Source organism: Dreissena polymorpha, chromosome 15, assembly GCF_020536995.1.
Source record: "Dreissena polymorpha isolate Duluth1 chromosome 15, UMN_Dpol_1.0, whole genome shotgun sequence".
Taxonomy (NCBI): domain Eukaryota; kingdom Metazoa; phylum Mollusca; class Bivalvia; order Myida; family Dreissenidae; genus Dreissena; species Dreissena polymorpha.
In genome coordinates, this window is record NC_068369.1 from 38,038,003 (window position 1) to 38,060,264 (window position 22,262).

Here is a 22,262-nt window from a genome sequence, read left to right on the forward strand (position 1 = left end):
ATTTTTCAGAAATGACTGCCTAAAATTTCCAATCGAAGGTTTCTAACATTTTTTTTTAAATTGGAATAAGATAACTTTAAACTTAATAAATACAATATAGAATTCATTTGTATTCTTACTTTTAAAGTATTTGTAAGCAAAAAAATATGCATCCCAAAATGGTAAAAAACAACATTACGTAGAATTACAGATTGTATGGGTTTTTCTTGTTGTTTTTTTCAGATTCATGTGTTAATGACATAATTGCATAATCATTTTTTGTATGCTTGAAACATAATAACATTAACTTGTACATTTTAATTCTATGGTGATTCAAGAGCTTTCGTATTTAGGCCAATGCAGAAAGAAAAACTTTCCTAAAAAATTAATTTCAGATACTTATAAGCAGTAACTTGTCATTTTCATTGTACTTCTTAACTGACTGCGCTGCATACCTGTTGATGCCCCATGCCCTGATGGTGGACCTCTGCCTCGTTCGACACGGACCCTGACAGAGAACTCACTGCAGCCTCCATACAGTCCTCATTCTGGGAACCTGAGAGGTACAGCAGCAGTGAAACAGGCCAGCACATTACCACGTGTAGTTAACAAATGAGTCTTGCACTGGGAAAACAGGGCTTAATGCATGTGCATAGAGTCGTCCCCAACTAGCCTCCACAGTTTGCAAAGGATATTCTGCGACAACACTATCTGCTTTTTACGCTTTTTGGGGTATTCTATGTTTTAAGGAAGTATTTTCTTAGCAAAAATCCAATTAAGGCGGAAAGTGTAATCCTGATAAGCCTGTGCCAACAGCACAGGCTAATCTCTGTGCCAACAGCACAGGCTAATCTCTGTGCCAACAGCACAGGCTAATCTCTGTGCCAACAGCACAGGCTTATCTCTGTGCCAACAGCACAGGCTAATCTCTGTGCCAACAGCACAGACTAATCTCTGTGCCAACAGCACAGGCTAATCTCTGTGCCAACAGCACAGGCTAGTCTCTGTGCCAACAGCACAGACTAATCTGTGCCAACAGCACAAGCTAATCTCTGTGCCAACAGCACAGGCTAATCTCTGTGCCAACAGCACAGGCTAATCTCTGTGCCAACAGCACAGGCTAATCTCTGTGCCAACAGCACAGGCTAATCTCTGTGCCAACAGCACAGGCTAATCTCTGTGCCAACAGCACAGACTAATCTCTGTGCCAACAGCACAGACTAATCTCTGTGCCAACAGCACAGGCTAATCTCTGTGCCAACAGCACAGACTAATCTCTGTGCCAACAGCACAGACTAATCTCTGTGCCAACAGCACAGACTAATCTCTGTGCCAACAGCACAGGCTAATCTCTGTGCCAACAGCACAGGCTAATCTCTGTGCCAACAGCACAGGCTAATCTCTGTGCCAACAGCACAGGCTAATCTCTGTGCCAACAGCACAGGCTAATCTCTGTGCCAACAGCACAGACTAATCTCTGTGCCAACAGCACAAGCTAATCTCTGTGCCAACAGCACAGGCTAATCTCTGTGCCAACAGCACAGACTAATCTCTGTGCCAACAGCACAGACTAATCTCTGTGCCAACAGCACAGACTAATCTCTGTGCCAACAGCACAGACTAATCTCTGTGCCAACAGCACAGACTAATCTCTGTGCCAACAGCACAGGCTAATCTCTGTGCCAACAGCACAGGCTAATCTCTGTGCCAACAGCACAGACTAATCTCTGTGCCAACAGCACAGACTAATCTCTGTGCCAACAGCACAGACTAATCTCTGTGCCAACAGCACAGGCTAATCTCTGTGCCAACAGCACAGACTAATCTCTGTGCCAACAGCACAGGCTAATCTCTGTGCCGACAGCACAGGCTAATCTCTGTGCCAACAGCACAGGCTAATCTCTGTGCCAACAGCACAGGCTAATCTCTGTGCCAACAGCACAGGCTAATCTCTGTGCCGACAGCACAGGCTAATCTCTCTGCCAACAGCACAGGCTAATCTCTGTGCCAACAGCACAGGCTAATCTCTGTGCCAACAGCACAGGCTAATCTCTGTGCCAACAGCACAGACTAATCTCTGTGCCAACAGCACAAGCTAATCTCTGTGCCAACAGCACAGGCTAATCTCTGTGCCAACAGCACAGACTAATCTCTGTGCCAACAGCACAGACTAATCTCTGTGCCAACAGCACAGACTAATCTCTGTGCCAACAGCACAGGCTAATCTCTGTGCCAACAGCACAGGCTAATCTCTGTGCCAACAGCACAGACAAATCTCTGTGCCAACAGCACAGACTAATCTCTGTGCCAACAGCACAGGCTTATCTCTGTGCCAACAGCACAGACTAGTCTCTGTGCCGACAGCACAGGCTAATCTCTGTGCCAACAGCACAGGCTAATCTCTGTGCCAACAGCACAGGCTTATCTCTGTGCCAACAGCACAGACAAATCTCTGTGCCAACAGCACAGGCTAATCTCTGTGCCAACAGCACAGGCTAATCTCTGTGCCAACAGCACAGGCTAATCTCTGTGCCAACAGCACAGGCTAATCTCTGTGCCAACAGCACAGGCTTATCTCTGTGCCGACAGCACAGACAAATCTCTGTGCCAACAGCACAGGCTAATCTCTGTGCCAACAGCACAGGCTTATCTCTGTGCCGACAGCACAGACTAATCTCTGTGCCGACAGCACAGGCTAATCTCTGTGCCGACAGCACAGGCTAATCTCTGTGCCAACAGCACAGGCTAATCTCTGTGCCAACAGCACAGGATAATCTCTGTGCCAACAGCACAGGCTAATCTCTGTGCCAACAGCACAGGCTAATCTCTGTGCCAACAGCACAGACTAATCTCTGTGCCAACAGCACAAGCTAATCTCTGTGCCAACAGCACAGGCTAATCTCTGTGCCAACAGCACAGACTAATCTCTGTGCCAACAGCACAGACTAATCTCTGTGCCAACAGCACAGACTAATCTCTGTGCCAACAGCACAGGCTAATCTCTGTACCAACAGCACAGGCTTATCTCTGTGCCAACAGCACAGGCTAATCTCTGTGCCAACAGCACAGGCTTATCTCTGTGCCAACAGCACAGACTAATCTCTGTGCCAACAGCACAGACTAATCTCTGTGCCAACAGCACAGGCTAATCTCTGTGCCAACAGCACAGGCTAATCTCTGTGCCAACAGCACAGACTAATCTCTGTGCCAACAGCACAGACTAATCTCTGTGCCAACAGCACAGACTAATCTCTGTGCCAACAGCACAGACTAATCTCTGTGCCAACAGCACAGGCTAATCTCTGTGCCAACAGCACAGGCTAATCTCTGTGCCAACAGCACAGGATAATCTCTGTGCCAACAGCACAGACTAATCTCTGTGCCAACAGCACAGGCTAATCTCTGTGCCAACAGCACAGACTAATCTCTGTGCCAACAGCACAAGCTAATCTCTGTGCCAACAGCACAGGCTAATCTCTGTGCCAACAGCACAGACTAATCTCTGTGCCAACAGCACAGGCTAATCTCTGTGCCAACAGCACAGACGAATCTCTGTGCCAACAGCACAGGCTAATCTCTGTGCCAACAGCACAGACTAATCTCTGTGCCGACAGCACAGGCTAATCTCTGTGCCAACAGCACAGGCTAATCTCTGTGCCGACAGCACAGGCTAATCTCTGTGCCGACAGCACAGGCTAATCTCTGTGCCAACAGCACAGGCTAATCTCTGTGCCGACAGCACAAGCTAATCTCTGTGCCAACAGCACAGGCTAATCTCTGTGCCAACAGCACAGACTAATCTCTGTGCCAACAGCACAGACTAATCTCTGTGCCAACAGCACAGACTAATCTCTGTGCCAACAGCACAGGCTAATCTCTGTGCCAACAGCACAGGCTAATCTCTGTGCCAACAGCACAGGCTAATCTCTGTGCCAACAGCACAGGCTAATCTCTGTGCCAACAGCACAGGCTAATCTCTGTGCCAACAGCACAGGCTAATCTCTGTGCCAACAGCACAGGCTAATCTGGGACGACACACTTTACACACATGCATAAAACCCATTTTCGCAAGAGCAAAACCCAAATGCAAATCAATGTTCGAACATGTTACAAACAGTCTGATTGGTCACTACTATGATGAGTAATTTCCTGAGATTCAAAAACTTAATAGTCAAACCTGACCTATGGAATCACACTTCTGAGAGTGCTGGATTAGTCATCATCGACTTAAATTTTGTTGAATCGAGTCAAATTTTTTAAAGTTTAAACCTATTTCTATTAGCTTGATTGCATCGAAAGCCTTAGGCTTATTAAAATACTCTCGAGTTCATTTTCTGTGCCTTAAACCAGAACGCGGGGTCTTTGGGGGGGTCAAAAAATGCTTCCAGTGGGGATCAAACCCGTCACCTCTCAGTCGCTAGGCCGACACCATATCCACTATGCCATGGCAATCTTTTAATATTGAAAATGTGAGTTACAGGTGAGCCCAGTTTAAAGCTTACAGTATGTTTTGTAGTAAGATGTTTAGGCCTTCTCCCTACCTCTCTGGTAGACCTGTAGATTGTTCCTGTGACCTTGACCCCGATTGTTCAGGTAATGACTGGTACTGGGAGGGTCATCTGAGGCCGACACCTCACCCTGGGTGTATGACAGCCCAGACACACTCGACTGAAAAAGTTGCATTATCAAAGACATGAAAATATCTAGAACTTCCCCTCACTTAAAGTTTTCTCTAGCCAAATGTGCCTTACTATTGCAAAAATCTTGTAATTTTAGCCATGTTAGGGGTTTAATGAAGAAAATGTTGTAACAAAATAAACATTTTTAGCCAAATGTGAATTTGTTAATTTGTAGCTGTTAGCTTATTTTGTGAATGGCAGAGGAAGCCCTGGTATTATGGATACGGCAAAAATGTAATGTTCAATAATCAAAGGAATTTATATCTAGACACATGCACAAAGTTCATTAGCCGTAGCATTTTTAAGGCTCAAGAGAAAAAGCTCAATGATCAGAGACATCATAGTATCAAGAATTTCACTTCTAGATTTTCAAAAGACCCCTTGATAAAAGAAATTCATGAAAGGCTAAAATTTAATGTTCAATAGTAAATACTGATATAACAGGCATTTATTTCTAGGTATGTGTAAATTGTTCATTACTGCACAAAATTTAGCAAACAATGCTAAATCCATTGTGAATCGAAAAATGATATGCAACTGCAAAGTCCTATATTTCCACATTTATGGAAAAAAATAATTAATAAGAATCACTGTTAAATTTTAAAGAACATGAATCACTGATAAATGTTAAAGAACAGTAACAACTGATAATTTTAAAGGAACATGAATCACTGATAAATGTTAAGAAACAGTAACAACTGATAATTTTTAAGGAACATGAATCACTGATAAATGTTAAGGAACAGTAACAACTGATAATTGTTAAGGAACAAGAATCACTGATAAATGTTAAGGAACAAGAATCACTGATAAATGTAAAGGAACAAAAATCACTGATAAATGTTAAGGAACATGAATCACTGATAAATGTTAAGGAACAAAAATCACTGATAAATGTTAAGGAACAAATATCACTGATAAATGTTAAGGAACAAAAATCACTGATAAATGTTAAGGTACATGAATCACTGATAAATGTTAAGGAACAGTAACAACTGATAATTGTTAAGGAACAAGAATCACTGATAAATGTTAAGGAACAAGAATCACTGATAAATGTTAAGGAACAAAAATCACTGATAAATGTTAAGGAACATGAATCACTGATAAATGTTAAGGAACAAAAAGCACTGATAAATGTTAAGGAACAAATATCACTGATAAATGTTAAGGAACAAAAATCACTGATAAATGTTAAGGAACATGAATCACTGATAAATGTTAAGGAACAAGAATCACTGATAAATGTTAAGGAATGGAAACAACTGATAATTTTTAAGGCACAAGAATCACTGATAACTGTCTGTACCATATGTGGCCTGATGGGTCTAGGGACCAGAGGCTGACGTTGCATGGTGCCATTACCGACGGAATGTCCCACCGTGCTGTCCACGTCAACCGTCATCAGCCGTGTCGGCATCTGGTGGTCCGTGTTGTGAAGCAGGCGGGAGACATGGTAGCGAGGCTGGGCAAGGGAACAGAGGAGACAATTAATCAGTTATTGAAATAAACTGGTTATCCAGAATTTCCAAAATATTTAGCCTCGTCCTGAGAAAACTACCAAAATGCATGTGCGTCAAGTGTCATCCCATATTTGCCCGTGCAGCCCGTGGATTGCGGACTGCACAGGCTAATCTGGGATGGCAATTACGCACATGATTTAAACCCTGTTTTTTCAGAGCAAGGCTCAAAGGAATTTCAATACAAAAGTGGCTATACCTCTATCTGTCCAGCAGAGCTGCTGGTCTCTGTGTGACTTCTACTGAAGCTGCCCTGAAGGATCTGGGCCTCGTTTCCCGTGTTCAGGTCCGAGAACGGTTCCTGGTCCTGATCGAAGGAGGACTCTGCCACCTGATACAGGTGACTGGAACCAACCTGGCCCGGCTGGACTGTGTAACTGTCTGCTGGGTACCGACCTGGGAACGCAATTTGGGAATTCAAATTATTAAAAATTTGACCCTCGCTCTTGGAAAACACTGTCGAATGCATGTGCATAAAGTGTTGTCCCAGATTATTCTATGTTAATCAGGGACGACTCTCTGTTTTTAATGGAATTTTGTTAAAAGGAAGTCTCTGGCAGACAGCTAAATAAAAATCACATTGCTGCGGAAAGTGCCATACCTGATTAACCTTTGGGGTCTGCACAGACTAGTCTGGGACAACACTACACCCAAATGCATAAAGCCCAATTTTCCCAGAACGAGGCAAAAAAATCTTTCAAATTTATATTTAAATCTTATCTTATTTAAAGTACTTATTCGCTGACCTACAATTAAATTATATCAAGTAATGAAGTATGTGAAATATATTTATTATAAATTCATCATGGAAACAGTAAAATGTAGCACCTTCAAATTTAATGTATTCTCTTTATAACAGAGAAAGATTAATAAAGAATATATATACAATATATATATATACAATATAGCTTACATGGCTGATATGATCTCCGATCTGTCCTATAGGCCACCTGCACAAACGTAGCTGGTGACATTTCAGAGAAATCTGGGGTATCATTATCTTGTTCTGTCCCAGAGGACTGAACGGAGCTACTTGGTTCATCTTCACCGCTCGCTCCAGCATAGTTGTTCGATGCCCACGGTGAAATACGATCTACATTGGAGTCGTCCATTGCCTTGTCGTACGGAAATTATGGCCCCTTTCTTGCAATCAGAACAAATAGCATCTGCTATTTCTGATCTCATGTGTGTAAATTAACATACGCAACAGACACCTAAAGATAAAAAGATGTTCACAAACACATTAAACACAATTATCGAGGCATTAAGTCTGAAAGTCAATACAGATGCATCTCAAGACAAGTTCCTTGAAGGTCAATAATCTACTTTTGATCGCACAGTAGAGCATCTCAAGGTTGTAAACTCAAGACACTGTTACATTTGGTTGCAGAGAAAGGCAAAAGTTTTTCATATAAGTTGGACTTTGGTTGCCCAACCAAAGTATTAGGAGCAAAAAACAAAGTACATTTTATTAATGCATAATGCTTCCTTTTGAACAAAATAAAAACATGTTATGGTGCAGAATTGATATCATACCACACTTTATATGAATTCAGTTCATTTCAATGTGTCACAATTTAATTGGCCCAATGCCCAATCACAAAAATTATATTCCCAAATGACTGCCTGCCCAAAACTTTAATTAAGCCTTGTTCTGAGAAAACTGGGCTTAATGCACGTGCGTAAAGTGTCATCCCAGATTAGCCTGTGCAGTCCACACAGGCTAATCAGGGACGACACTTTCTGCCTTAACTTGATTTTTTGTAAGGAGGGACTTCCTTGAAACTAAAAATACCACAAAAGCGGAAAGTGTCGCCCCTGGTTAGCCTGTGCGGAATTCACAGGCTAATCTGTGACGACACTTTACGCACATGCATTAAGCCCAGTTTTCTCAGAACGCAGCTCATATGAATTCAGTTTATTTCCATTTGTCAAAATTTGGCCCAAGGCCCAATCACACAAACTATATTCCCAATTGACTGCCTGCAATTAATTAATTGCAAGATTGTATTCATGTCCCTATTCAGCTCTGTATGTTGAACATTAATTAATATCAGGGACTTTTCTAGCTGTAACGCTTATGGTATTTATATAATAATAATAATAATTATTTATATTGTTCCACGAGTGTGGATTCGTTATTGTTCTGGATGATTCAAGACATTTAAACCGTTTATAAGATTGTTTTATACTTAATTATTACAATGTAACCCAGCTAGAAAAATCCCCGACCATACAAGGGATCGAACCCGGGACCTCCCGGATCCAAATCAGGCCGACACTCTACCGCGTCGCTATAAAAGCTAGCTCATATAGCAAGGCAGTATAAGTTCTCCTTATACCGAACCCTGCTACATAGCCATTTTGGGAAAATGAGTCTGGTCAATTTTGTTTTTTTAATCAATAAAATGGAAAACTTGGGGGTAAAAAAGTATTGACAAAAATGGATCTTATTGGGAATTTTTAAATTAAGAAATATTGAATGTGATCAGGTCCATTTGCTTTGAGATCGGATCCATTTTTACCTTTTAAAAAGAGTAGATAAAATGAATATAATATTGAAAACACTTTTTGATCGCAATTTTTTTTATATATTTATACTTTAATAATTTGTATAATTATTGCTGTTGGAAGTGAATTTTTTGCTATTCTCCAGACCATGGTGTTGCGTAGGAATTGTGACAGTTGTAACCCTTGATGGTAAATTGGCTTTTTTACACACAGCTACTATACAAAGTTTTGCAATGTGTGTGTATTCTTGACTTTATTGTCATCCAAATTGTTGTAAACAAAGACCTATAGAGTTATCTATAGGTCTTTGTTGTAAATTAACTCCCTTTGAATTGGCAGTAAAGAAAATTCCTCCATTTTGAATATATTTCATTTTGAAGTCAAACTTGGTACACTTTATTTCATGTTTGTGTGCGTCCTTCATTTTTAAATAATCTAAAATAGTGAAGTTGATGTCAATGTGATCGTCTGCAGTAACGTGTCACATTGGACTCAACCCAGATGAATTAACCCTTGTCGTTAAATGGAGTAGCCCAAACTGGGCCGAGTCGACCTTAGTGGTCGAGTCCAACAAGAGGGGGTTTAAGTAAATGCAGCGCAAGAATGATCACAAATAGAACACTAAAGTAAACTGCATGAGTAATTGATTGTAAAAATATCCGAATAACTTACCGTTTAATTAGAATATATAAAATCGTTTATGTGCTAGCTTCGAAAACAATGAAGTTTCAATTGACCAACCTCCATATTTTCAGTCTCGGAAAATCTCGCAAAAACTAACGTGACGGAATTTCACGTGCGACTGGTTGTTTACAAATGGCCGTCAATGGAACTGTTAAAACTGGAAATTTGTGAAATCTTTCGAAATTATTCGTTTAGGGCGTGTAATGGCAGAAGATTTTCACAAACCCTCTCTTTATAAATGGAAGCGACAAGAAAACCCGCGCGTTTATTCGCGTGCTCAGGTTAATACCGTGGTATTAGATAAAAAAACTTTGCTGTGAAACACAACTTAGCCGTATTCGTACCAACGCTTTTCGAACCAACATTATAACACGATTTTCTTAATATATACAAAGTCAACATTCAGCTGCACTTTAAGTTTAAGGAAGGATACCGTATTTTAAAATGAGATCCTTTGTTAATTGCAAGGAACTGATTGCCCAAAACAGGCCTAGTCCATGTAAACAGACTCCTAGCCTGCAACCCGGGTGAGTCGCGGTACTTAAGGAATATTCATTTGCGTCTAGAAACCATCTTCAAATATCAGATAAATAATTTATAAGACAAACATATTTGACTTAACTTCATTGGAAAATAGCTTTTTTATGACGAAAATCCTTCAATTTTAACTGCGGTATCAACAAAACAACACCACTGTCCGCCATTGTTGTTTATTTTCCCTCCCGGTTGACTCGCGGTAAATAGGTTAAACGACACTAATATAAAATTTAACATGAATAAACATAAAGATCTGACATACCATTCAAAGTAACAATCAATAACGTATATAACAATTAGAACATATGGAATTTAAGACATCAAATAAAATAAATATCACAGTTATGTTCAAACAGTGTCTAATTTTATTTCTCAATATTCAAATAACTGTTCATGTTCATTCATTCTTATGCTTTAGAGCCTGACCTGTCGAAATAATTTTAAAAAAATCGGTGGTGTGTAACCCCTTCACAAAGAGAATAATATTGGTAGTGTCTGACCTAAGCAACCGCAAGCAGACGAACTTAAAAAGTGAAAAAGTTGAAAGGGAAATTTCATTTTAACATGGATTTTTACATAATTTTGGTTTAAACTGATGTTTTGAATCGTTTTTGGGTAGTTACTTACCAAAACTCTATTCATACTGGCAGCAAAAGATGTTTTCTGTCAGATTTCAAAAGTAGGTCACGCAGGTTTGTTTACAAACACAATCCAGAGGGCGCTAATGAAATACCGCGAGTCAAAACGACCCGCGACTCAACCGGGTTTGAGTATATATATTGACCCTTTGATAATTTTTGCTACGACGGGCTCTGGGAGTCCATATGCACCACTTCATAAACACAATGGCAGTTCTCTGCAGGAATCAGCGGGCATCATTAAACAGACGTTCGTTACCAATTAAGGAAAGCCATGAATAAACTTAAAAAATACATTAAATTTACCTGAATGGCAACCTACTGAATTTATCCTTCGCATGAACCCTTCAAAAAGACTACAATGTTTCAACAAACTATTCTTGATGACATTTGGAACAGTGTAAATATTCGAAAGTCGATATTGACTTAGACTACGTCACAAATAACAACGTGCTAAAGATTGATGTACTGCAACCTAACTAATAGCTAAACTTTGAGCCACCAACATTGCGACATTGTTCCAATATGGTGGATAGAGCGTACAAAAGAATAACAACGTAAATAAAAAGCAATTATTTCTTGCTTTGATTGTATCATTTGCATGAGTTTGTGCTTTAGACAGTTAAACGTTGATAAGTTTTTATATTATCAGTGTTGCTTAGCCCTTGCAGTGGTGATCAAATTTTACACCTTAGAACAATAGACAGCGCATTGCAACTCTTAGCAACCCTTTTGGTTATAAAGCTGAGAGTTGAATTATTGCAACTATTACAGTCCATGTTATTAAATACATTTTTAAACACTTCACATAAAAATCTTTAATTATTTTAATTAATTAACTAAATTAGATTTATTCTTTATTTTCAGAAAGTGGCATCACATGATGATATTCAGAATTGGATACAGGTATTTTTTTAATAGTCTATATACATTATTTAATTTATGTCTATTTTTCATGCCATTTAAATGGCACAATTTCAACAGACAATTCACTAATATGAATCATATTTGAAAATATATTTGTACGTCTGTCATATCGTCACACTTGGATATCTTATGTTAAATTGTTAGTGTTTACATGTAATTATATACAAGCATGTGGCTTGTGGTTTTCAAACAAGACAGTATTAATTCGTTTTAATGATTGTGCATGAATCTTTTTGTAAGCATCTAGGATGTTATACTATTCATGGAAAGGCTTGGTTTGGACTACTAAGGCCTCTTAAATACAATTTAAATTAAATCACCACGAAGAACTTACTTTTATGGAAATCTGCACAATTTTGGAGAATGCAGATCAAGCCCGATATAGACGCATATTAAAGGGAAAAAACAACCTTGCCATACCATATGTGTACAATTCTGATGCATAGAGTCTTGTTCTATGACAACTTGGCTTAATGCATGTGCTGGAAGTTTTGTCCAAGATTAGCCTGTTGAGTCTGCACAGGCTAATGAGGGATGACATTTTCCGCTTTTATTTCTTGATGCACATGCATTAGTAAGCCCAGTTTTGCTAGAATATTTTCAGTGATTTATTTTTGCTTTAGATTTTACAGCCTGTGCCTTTTTGATTTGGGGAAAAAAGCGTGATAGACCATGAATTTGTGAAAAATTAAGCATTACTAATATGATTGTAAATAACAGTATACAAATTGTTGTTAAGTGCATAATGAGCTGCTTTCTAAAATTTATATTAATAAGTGCTGGGGAATTAAATTGCTGTATAATAAACTCAATAAACCACTTAGAGATTAGTGGAAAAGTTTGGCATATTTTGGGGAAAATTTTGATAAGATTTTTGGGAAAAAATGTTTCTTTTTGCCATTGGGAATCAGCCTTCTTTACTTTTTTTCAATTGGAAAACAGCCTGTAATTTCGGGCAAAAAGAGTCACAGTTTCTAAAATTCTCAGATTAGAGAACTATCTTGATATAGAAAGTGGAGGAGGCGTCTAACCATGCAGCCGAGCAAGTGTTTGGGGTTAGTGCCACAAGTGGCAGATTGCGGGGTAAAGCAGCTGCAAGGGCCACTAAAGAGTACATGCAAGTGGATGAACAGGCCCACACTGAAGGTATAGTTCACTGTGGTTGTATTTAGGATTTAATGTGAAACTATTTTAACTCGTATAGATGTTTTGAGCAGACAGACAATTTTCACTTAAATCAAATAGTTAACATGTATTTACACCTTAATCAAAAGTTAATACTTTTAAATCCCTAATTCTGTAATTTTACTGCAAAAATTAAGCTGCTTTGTTCTGCCACGCTTTAAAAATCAGTAATCAGTATCGGTAAAACAAGAAATTAATATTCCTGTTTTTTCTAAGCCCCAGTTATCAACAAACTTCAGAATTATTGCCCTTGAATATAGCTGAGAAAGCAGTGCAGGAGTTTTGTCATAATTGGATCTTCTTTGTAGGAAAACTGACAAATGAATGTTTGTAAAGTGTCACTTTGCAACACTTTAGGTGGACAACATTTTCACATTAATATAATTTTTGTTTTGAATAGACTTCACTTAAACAAAAAGATCTATAAAAGCGGAAAGTGTCGTCCATGACACTTTACTGCACAGGCTAACCAGATACAACACTTTACGCACATGCATTAAGCCTAGTTTACCCAGAATGAGGCTCAATGTGACAAAACTAAGTTCATCCTAAATCAGGTCTTTCTTTCCCATCTTTGTGAAGCGGCCTTGGCCCACCATTTTGTGAAAACAAGTCACAAACGTTTTTAAACATGAAAAACTAAGTCGTGAAATGCTCAAACTTGGTAAAAAATGAGTTGCAAACTTTTTAAAATTGTAAACATTTAAGTTATGAACTTCTCAAATTTGTATTTAAAAAAAAGCTCTTAAAAAGGGGTTAAATGCCCTGTAAATTGTTTTTCAGCACAAGAGCTACTGTCCCAATGGATGGAGGAGAAGGTGAACCTGTTGGGTGGCCTTGACCCTGATATCGACTGTAACTTTGAGGACGACGCCTGGGAGAAACACGAAATCAAGTCGGATGTGAAGAAGGAATGGGACAACCTCCTGGCTAACAACTACGAGGAATATGGTCTACATTTCCTGACTGGCGATGACTCAAAATACAAAGGTAGATACTGAGATCTTTTGTCATTGTAGCTTAAGTGTAAGGCTATTTTACCAGCAGCATTTACCCTTATATCACACCAGACTATTGACGGCAGCATCACCAAGCAAAATAAATTCCCCCACTGAAAAAATCCCACCTAGCAGGAAAATTCAACTCTTAAGAGATAAATAATTGTGCTAAAACAAATGTACAAAATCTATTAAGCCCATAGTGACAGTTTGCGCAGGTTTGAATTCTTCACTGTGATCTTTAATTTACCATAACATTTCACACATTTTCACAATTATGTGGGACGAAAATAGTCCACTAGTTATCAATAATTAGCAGTCCACTGTTTCAAAAATGATCCCCAATGGGAAATCATGCAGAAGATTGGGTAAAAAGTTGGCCTACTTATATCATGCAGTCTGCGCAGAAGAGACTTCCTTAAAATGTAAATACCATAAAGTGTCGTCTTTGACTAGCCTGCGCGGACACTTAACGCTCATGCATTTAAGCCTGTTTTTTCCAAAACCATGCTCATATAGTTTCATTATTTCCCACAGACTCCTCAGATCTGTACAACCTGGATGAGGACACTGCGGTTGCCACGGTAATGAAGAGCATGCTGGACAAGCAGGTGGTAAAGCAGGGGTTCAAGAAGGACCTGGGGCTGGACAGGTGGGGACAGGTGAAGGACCCCCGCAACAAGATGGAGCTCAGGCATAAACAGGTGGGGAAGTATAACAAGTCTGTTATTATTAGAGCCTGGTTGTGAGAAAACTAGGCTTAGTGCATGTGTGTTAAATGTTGTCCCTGATTAGCCTGCGCAGTACGAATTTTTGTTTATGGGAAGTCTCTTCTTTCTATAAAGCACTTTCCTTCCTGGACAACACTTCGCAAATGCATTTAGCCCAGTTTTCCTAGAATGTGACTCATTGAAGGGAAAAAAAGTCAGATAGAGCCATTATCGTCATAACATGCCTCATTTATATTTGTATAAAAATATAGTTGAGACCTTTTTTTTTCAAATGGGAAGAAAAAGCTCTGTCACTTTAAGTATCGTCCTCTAAAACATGTTCTGAAAGCACAAAGAATTATTACAAAAGTACCCTGAAAGGCCTCTATGTATATATTTAAGTGTCATTCCAAAATTAAAAACCAGAAGAACTAAGTTCTCTACAAGAAATTTAATATGAAATATATTACTATATAAATTTTATATGAAAAGTAATTTGTTCCTTGTTTCTTTGTTGTTTTTTTTAATATATGAAGTTCAATATGAAACGCTTCAATGCCAAATAAAGAAGTTATTCCATGTTGAAAATTTAAGGTTAAAGAAAACCGCGAGAAAAGGGAGGCTGAGTTACGTCGTCAGAGAGAAGAGAGGCAGAATCGTAAGATAGTTCAGTCTGCGGCTCAACAGCTGGTGAGACAGGAAGAGCGCCAGAAAGAGCTGGACACGCGGAGAGAGGAGATGGAAATACGCAAAGAGATGGCTAAAATACGCAAAGACATGCAGGAGGAGAGAAAAAAGAACGAAGAAAAACGAGCCAGGTATCACTTGTAATTCTTCTGTATCAATAAACATAAAATCATTATTTTTAATATATATGACTGTTTATTTGTCAATGTATAACAGCTAAACCTTGATTGGGGGAGATCTAAAGAATGCTCCCTCAGTGGGGATCGACCCCGTGACCTCCCGGTCGCTAGGCGGACACCATATCCATTACGCCATGGCAACCTTAAATATGTCAGAATACTAGCCTAGCAGGCTAAGTATGCTCCCTGATACTAGGCCCTGGTCCAGGGTTAATTTCAATAACACTGCTCTTATTGCCAAAAAATCACGTACAATACGTATTAAAAGTTGATTAGTAATTAAATTAGAATTTTGGCCAGTTTTACCTAAGTAATTAAATTGGAATTTGGGCCAGTTTTAGGTACGCTATTACCAGATATGTGATAAGAAATTGGTTTAAGTCTTTCCCACTCAGAAGCAAAGTGAAAATTGTGTTATGCAGCCAACATAAAACATGAACAGCCTGCGAGTAACTCATGTCTGTTCATGTCTTATGCCGTTTTATGGCTAATCAGTATCTGAGGGTTGGAAATGAAGCATTTAAAACATATTTCTCGTAAGAAAGGTTTCTAATTTTATTTGATTTTTTAAGGGACTTCAAACAAGTAAACATGCATATATAAGCGGTAAAGGGTTTAAGGACTTTCCCGAAAACTGGCTAGTTGTTTTTTCAGGGAGCGAGAGTCGAGGCAGGAGACTGAGCTAGCGGCGCGTGTGAAGGTGGCGCACGACCTTGAGGCGGAGGACGGTCAGTCCATCGAGAGCCAGCGCCTGTATGAGGAACGACAACGCCTCCTAGCCCAGAGGGTTCAGCAGCTGGAGACAAGAGTTGCCGCTAACAACTTGAAGGTGCGAGTTGTTATGCTCCCCATATATATATATATATATATATATATATATATATATATATATATATATATATATATTTATGGGGAGCATATAGTTGCCAGTTTGGGGTTCCTTACTTACTTCCTTCACACTTTTGTTACCGTTTCTCGTAGCAACTTTAATATTTTACCGATCTCTTACATATTTTGCAAGAAGTTACCTGGATTGGACCTCTACGTTTTGATGATGTTTGAGGTCACTGGGGTCAAGGTCACTGAGGCTAATAATAGATTTTTCCATCACAATTTTGTTGCAGTTTCTCATAACACCTTCAATACTTTTCTGATCTCTTGCATATTTGGCATGTAGGTACCTTTCATGGACCTCTACATTTTGATGATGTTTGAGTTCACTGGGGTCAAGGTCAACGAGGCTAATAATAGATTTATCTGTCACAATTTTGTTACAGTTTCTCATAGCGCCTTCAATATTTTACCGATCTCTTACATATTTTGCATGTAGGTTCCTTGCATAGAGCTCTACCTTTTGAAGAGGTTTGAGGTCAATGGGGTCAAGGTCACCGAGGCTAATAATAGATTTTCTCAAGGTCACACTTTGGTTACAGTTGCTCGTAGCGCCTTCAATATTTGATTGAACTCTTATATATTTGAGATTTAGGTACCTTGCATGGACCTCTACCTTTTTGATGAGGTTTGAGGTCACTGGGGTCAAGGTCACTGAAGCTAATAATAGATTTTTTAAAGGTCACACTTTTTTTCCACACAATTAAACCATATATCGAAAAAGCATCATTGGGGAGCATCCATCAGTTGTTGAGATTTTAAAGTTGTTTTTTTCATAGTGCCATACTTTTGTCCAATTTTATGGAATCTTTTGGTTAAAGAAAGTCTGTTTTTAGGAAAATCCAGTCTAGGCAGGAAGTGTGTGGACTGCACAGGCTAATCTGGGACAACACTTTAAGCATATGCATTAAGCCCTATTTTCCCAGAACAAGTCTCAGTTGATAATCATCGGTACCGATGCTAAATGCTATATGGGTACCTACCCATATTTTACCTACCAATATTTAGACTTCAGTCTAAAAATAAAGAATAGTTTGGAAACAGATTTGATCTAATAGTATAATACAGTTCAATATAACACAAAATGGCATACCTCTAACTGCACAATTCTTCATTTTTAACAATTAATTTATGACAAAAGCAAACTGTATAGCTTCTATATATTCAAACGCTGAACTTATTTTCTCAGTTCTAAGTCTTTACTTTATCTTAAGTCTAAGAATTGGTTTGTAAATATGGGCCCCTTAACTGACTTTAATGAAAGATCAATTACAAAAGTTCTCCACTGTAATTTGATACATTAAATTCATTAGTATTTAAAACATTTTAATTTGAATGTATTGGCATTTTCGAATTGCACAGGCTAATCTGGGACATCATTTAAAGCACATGCATTAAGCCCCATTTTCCCACATCATTTAAAGCACATGCATAAAGTCCCATTGGGACATCATTTAAAGCACATGCATTAAGCCCCATTTGGACATCATTTAAAGCACATGCATTAAGCCCCATTGGGACATAATTTAAAGCACATGCATTAAGCCCCATTGGGACATCATTTAAAGCACATGCATTAAGCCCCATTTTCCCACATCATTTAAAGAACATGCATTAAGCCCCATTGAGACATCATTTAAAGCACATGCATTAAGCCCCATTGGGACATCATTTAAAGCACATGCATTAAGCCCCATTTTCCCAGAGCATGGCTCATATTCTTCAGATTCAGCATCGCTTCTTCTCAGCCTGGTATAACCTGGTGCTGGACAAGAGACTCAAGATGGGCAAGGCGCGGGCCATGTACGACTGGAAACTTCTCCTGCGAGTCTGGAATGCCTGGCGTGGCTACGTGCGCAGTCGCCGGCTCGAGCTGGAAACACGTAGGCACGAGATGGAGGTCATTAGTACGCAGAGGTGAGAACTCGGGGGATGGTTTTATGCCTTGCTCTTATTTGGATGAATCAGTTTTTAACCCTTTCTCCCATAAGAAGCCAAGTGAAAATGGCTTTTGCAACCAGCATAACACCAGATCAGCCTGCGAGTAACTCGCAGTCTGTTAAGGTTTTATGCTGTTTGCTGCTCATCAGTAACTAAGGGTTAGAAATTAAGCCTTTAAAATTTGAATTTAGTATGAAAGGTCTTTCATTAGATTATCAATCCAGATAAGCGTGTGCATGCAAATCAGGCATGACACTTTCTGTTTCTATGGTATTGTATGTTTAAATAAAGTCTCTGCTTAGCAAAAATCCAGTCTAGGTGGTTACGTTGGTCTTGGGATTCTGCAGGCTTATCTGGGATGACATTTTAAGCAAATGCACCGTTTTCCTATCGCATGACTCATTTGTTTTATTGTTGTTGTTGTTTAGTCCTCCATGAATTATTCCAGGAATCAGCAGAAAGCCTGTTTAATCCTCCATGAATTATTCCAGGAATCAGCAGAAAGTCTATTTAATCCTCCATGAATTCTTCCAGGAATCAGCAGAAAGCCTGTTTTACCCTCCATGAATTCTTCCAGGAATCAGCAGAAAGCCTGTTTAACCCTCCATGAATTCTTCCAGGAATCAGCAGAAAGCCTGTTTAACCCTCCATGAATTATTCCAGGAATCAGCAGAAAGCCTGTTTAACCCTCCAGGAATCAGCAGAAAGCCTGTTTAATCCTCCATGAATTCTTCCAGGAATCAGCAGAAAGCCTGTTTAACCATCCATGAATTCTTCCAGGAATCAGCAGAAAGCCTGTTTAATCCTCCATGAATTCTTCCAGGAATCAGCAGAAAGCCTGTTAAACCCTCCATGAATTCTTCCAGGAATCAGCAGATAGTTGTTGTTGTTGTTTAATCCTCCATGAATTCTTCCAGGAATCAGCAGATAGTTGATGTTGTTGTTTAATCCTCCATGAATTCTTCCAGGAATCAGCAGATAGCAGAGAAGCACAGCAAGCTGTCACTGCTACGCAAGTACTTTTTGGCCTGGCAGGTGTACGTCACCAGTGAACAGGAACGACGGCGTCTCGAGCAGGAACAGAACAGCACGCGAAACAAGATGGCCGCCTTGCTGGAGGCCGCTGCCAGCGGGAAACTTGGACTCGAGTCTCCGGCCCCAACACAACGGGACCAGCACTCGAGTCGCAAGGAGAGGAAAACAACGGCAGAGAAAATTGTATGACATAACAATTATACATGTCAAAATGTTTGTTAATTGTGTACCATTTTCTGAACAAGTTATTGGCTATTCATCAAAAACTTCTTGTAGCATGACCTAGATTACATTCTACATGAAATTTATTTTAAATATTCAATTTTTTGTGAGTAACTAAAAAAAAGACAAATGTGGTATTTCCCATTTTGAGATATTTCCCATTTAAAGTTATAGACATTTTAATTGTTAGTATGTTTGTTGGTCATATCGTTCACAGAATGATTCTTAGTAACTATTAGAGTTGTTGGTATTTTTATTGGCAAGAGACATTTGTGAATAAATACTAAAATGGGGATCCAGTATTCATCTTCAACTGAGTACATTTACGTCTTACTAAATGTTGATATACAATTATTTCAGAATGCCATGTTTGAGAACAAGAGACAACTTCCATTGAATGGTCTATCAGACTCTCTCTCAACCAATCGTAGTGAAGCTCCGTCCAATGGGCCACAACCACCTGGCCCCTCCCCCAACCAATCACGGATCCCGACAGAACCCTGGCAGGTCACGCGCAGACACCTAGATCTCACCACGGAGGAAATGGCACAGATTGCTGGGGGCGAACCCACTTGCTCACCTGAAGAAATGAACGCTAAAGTGCTCAAAGTAAGTTTTGATTGGATTCACTTTAAACCTGTATTTGATTTAGCTAAATGTATTGAAAATAAAAGGCTTATTGAAACACTATTGAGTCCGTTTCCTGGGAAGAACCAGTACTTGTTGTCTTTTGGGTGAGATCTAAAGAACGCTCCCACAGTGGGGATTAAACCCGAGGCCACCCCTGTCGCAAGGCAGGCACCATATCCCCTACAGCAAGGCAGGCACCATATCCCCTACAGCAAGACAGGCTTCATATCCCCTACAGCAAGCAAGGCAGGCACCATATCCCCTACAGCAAGACAGCCTTGAATCGGTTTAATTTCAATGAGCTCCTTTGAGTTGCAAGGTTTAACTATTTATGAAGGACTTTCATGAAACAATCATGAGAAGCTTATGTTGGCTGAGTTAACAGTCAACTAAATGAAACCTTGCAATTTGTAAAACTTGTACAAAATGTTTGCAGTATGTCATATTTTACATTTCAGACCTCCTAATTACTCACAGAGTATTGTGAAGGTCACCAAACAACATCAGGGAAATCTTATGATTTAGTTAATAGCATGAAACGTCTTGACTACCTGGCTGTTTAGTGTCTTTAAGTTTAAATATAACTAGCATTGAAAATTGTTGAAGCAATTTGATGCTTTTTATTAGTTACATGTTTAAAGTCAAACTGTCATGTTTCCCTTGGTTGCATAAGTTTCAAAGTGACATTTTTATTCCACTTGTGCATCAGAAAAACAGGTTTCCAACTTTGCTTACTTTAACTTCATTTAGCATCTTAACATGCAATTAACAAATCTAGAGGAATTTGAATTAGTCATTCTATATCAAAAAGACATGTTAAGTAATTTCTTCTGTTCTCAAGTTTTGTACTTTCACTGTTAGTTTCTCTTCTGTAAAAAATAACGAGTTATTTTATAATTTTTTTAGAAAACTTGCCTTATTAAACTTTAATATTATTGTAGCATGAATAGAAACATGTTTTTCATTCTCAACAATTCGAAAATAGCAGATCCTTAAAACACTTTGCTGATAATGGCCGCATATGAAAAGCCTGTTTATGCCCCCTGTAGGGTGGCATATAGCAGTTGAACTGTCCGTCAGTCAGTCAGTATGTTAGTCTGTCCGTCCGTCCGTTTGAAAACTTTAACATTGGCCATAACTTTTGCAATATTGAAGATAGCAACATATTTGGCATGCATGTGTATAGAGCTGCACATTTTGAGTGGTAAAATTTCAAGGTCAAGATAATCATTCAAGGTCTAGGGTCGAAAATACAAATCCAAGGGAAGTAATAAGCTTTAAAGGGAGATAATTATTATATATAATAATATGAAACCATACAAATGAAGCATAATCAAAATGTCATTTTATGGTCAAGCCAAGCACACAATGACACTTTTGGGCATACAAGTATCTTAGGTACTTTAAGGTTACCTGTGAATCTACAGTGTAAATAGAAATATTATTTTAAAGTGGCGCAGTAGGGGGCATTGTGTTTCTGACGAACACATCTCATGTTTCTTAATGTATTCTATTCAGGAATTTGTGAAAAATGTTCTTCTAATTATTATTTTTATGCCCCCCTTTGAAGAAGAGGGGTTATATTGCTTTGCTCATGTCGGTCTGTCCACCAGGTGGTTGTCAGATGATAACTCAAGAACGCTTGGGCCAAGGATCATGAAACTTCATAGGTACATTGATCTGCACTCGCAGATGACCCCTATTGATTTTGAGGTCACTAGGTTAAAAGGTCAAGGTCACGGTGACCCGAAATAGTAAAATAGTTTTTGAATGATAACTCAAGAATGCATACGCGGCCAACAGGGCAAACTCTGAACAATATTACTGAAGCAACTGGTCTGTAATCCTTAATCTATAATTATCAGTCCAATGAAACATCATCCTTTGAGTAAAATACAGTGGATCAGTATAAATATTATCAGAATATGAGATTTTTTGTATATTTTGTATATTAAATATTGTGTTAATGTTTAATTTTGTTGATTAAAATAAATATAAGCAGGACAGGGGAGGTAATACACTATTATATCTTTCTTATATACAGGGGAAACAAATGCAATAAGTTTAAATTTCATGTTTAATGAATAGAGGATATCAGCCCCCCCCCATTTTTTTTTAAACATCATGTAATAAATTACCACACCCCACATTAAAACCCCCCTCTCACCCCCACCCCCTCTCACCCCCCTACCCCCCATCCCCTACCCCCCACCCCCCTACCTCCCCACCCCCCCCCATTTTTTTAAGCATGTAATTAATAACCCCCACCCCACATTATACCCCCCTCTCACTCCCCCCCTACCCCCCCC

At 39.0% G+C, this 22,262-nt stretch overlaps 2 protein-coding genes across 6 annotated transcripts in view; one reads left to right on the top strand and one right to left on the bottom strand.

Annotated features, from left to right (window-relative positions):
• The window catches only part of LOC127859926 (PR domain zinc finger protein 10-like), a 39,447-nt gene extending 29,995 nt beyond the window's left edge, over positions 1 to 9,452 (bottom strand). Inside the window, exons 1-6 of one of the 4 annotated variants that reach the window (XM_052397557.1) lie at positions 9,362 to 9,452; positions 7,092 to 7,321; positions 6,378 to 6,574; positions 5,968 to 6,123; positions 4,521 to 4,647; positions 435 to 535 (exon numbers count right to left, since the gene is read on the bottom strand). In XM_052397557.1, the coding sequence (XP_052253517.1) occupies positions 435 to 535; positions 4,521 to 4,647; positions 5,968 to 6,123; positions 6,378 to 6,574; positions 7,092 to 7,290 (780 nt within the window). In that variant the 5' untranslated portion in view covers positions 7,291 to 7,321; positions 9,362 to 9,452. Of the gene's footprint in view, positions 1 to 434; positions 536 to 4,520; positions 4,648 to 5,967; positions 6,124 to 6,377; positions 6,575 to 7,091; positions 7,393 to 9,082; positions 9,191 to 9,361 lie in introns of those variants that run through there. The other 3 variants (XM_052397558.1, XM_052397556.1, XM_052397555.1) reach the window with 3 other exon arrangements.
• A 15-nt stretch (positions 9,453 to 9,467) lies between these two features.
• Positions 9,468 to 22,262, top strand: part of LOC127859927 (coiled-coil domain-containing protein 191-like) — a 31,266-nt gene continuing 18,471 nt past the window's right edge. The window contains exons 1-10 of one of the 2 annotated variants that reach the window (XM_052397559.1): positions 9,468 to 9,654; positions 11,416 to 11,454; positions 12,486 to 12,621; positions 13,444 to 13,650; positions 14,196 to 14,362; positions 14,963 to 15,186; positions 15,889 to 16,063; positions 17,852 to 18,042; positions 19,035 to 19,284; positions 19,684 to 19,932. In XM_052397559.1, the coding sequence (XP_052253519.1) occupies positions 9,577 to 9,654; positions 11,416 to 11,454; positions 12,486 to 12,621; positions 13,444 to 13,650; positions 14,196 to 14,362; positions 14,963 to 15,186; positions 15,889 to 16,063; positions 17,852 to 18,042; positions 19,035 to 19,284; positions 19,684 to 19,932 (1,716 nt within the window). In that variant the 5' untranslated portion in view covers positions 9,468 to 9,576. Of the gene's footprint in view, positions 9,655 to 10,785; positions 11,106 to 11,415; positions 11,455 to 12,485; positions 12,622 to 13,443; positions 13,651 to 14,195; positions 14,363 to 14,962; positions 15,187 to 15,888; positions 16,064 to 17,851; positions 18,043 to 19,034; positions 19,285 to 19,683; positions 19,933 to 22,262 lie in introns of those variants that run through there. The other variant, XM_052397560.1, reaches the window with a different exon arrangement.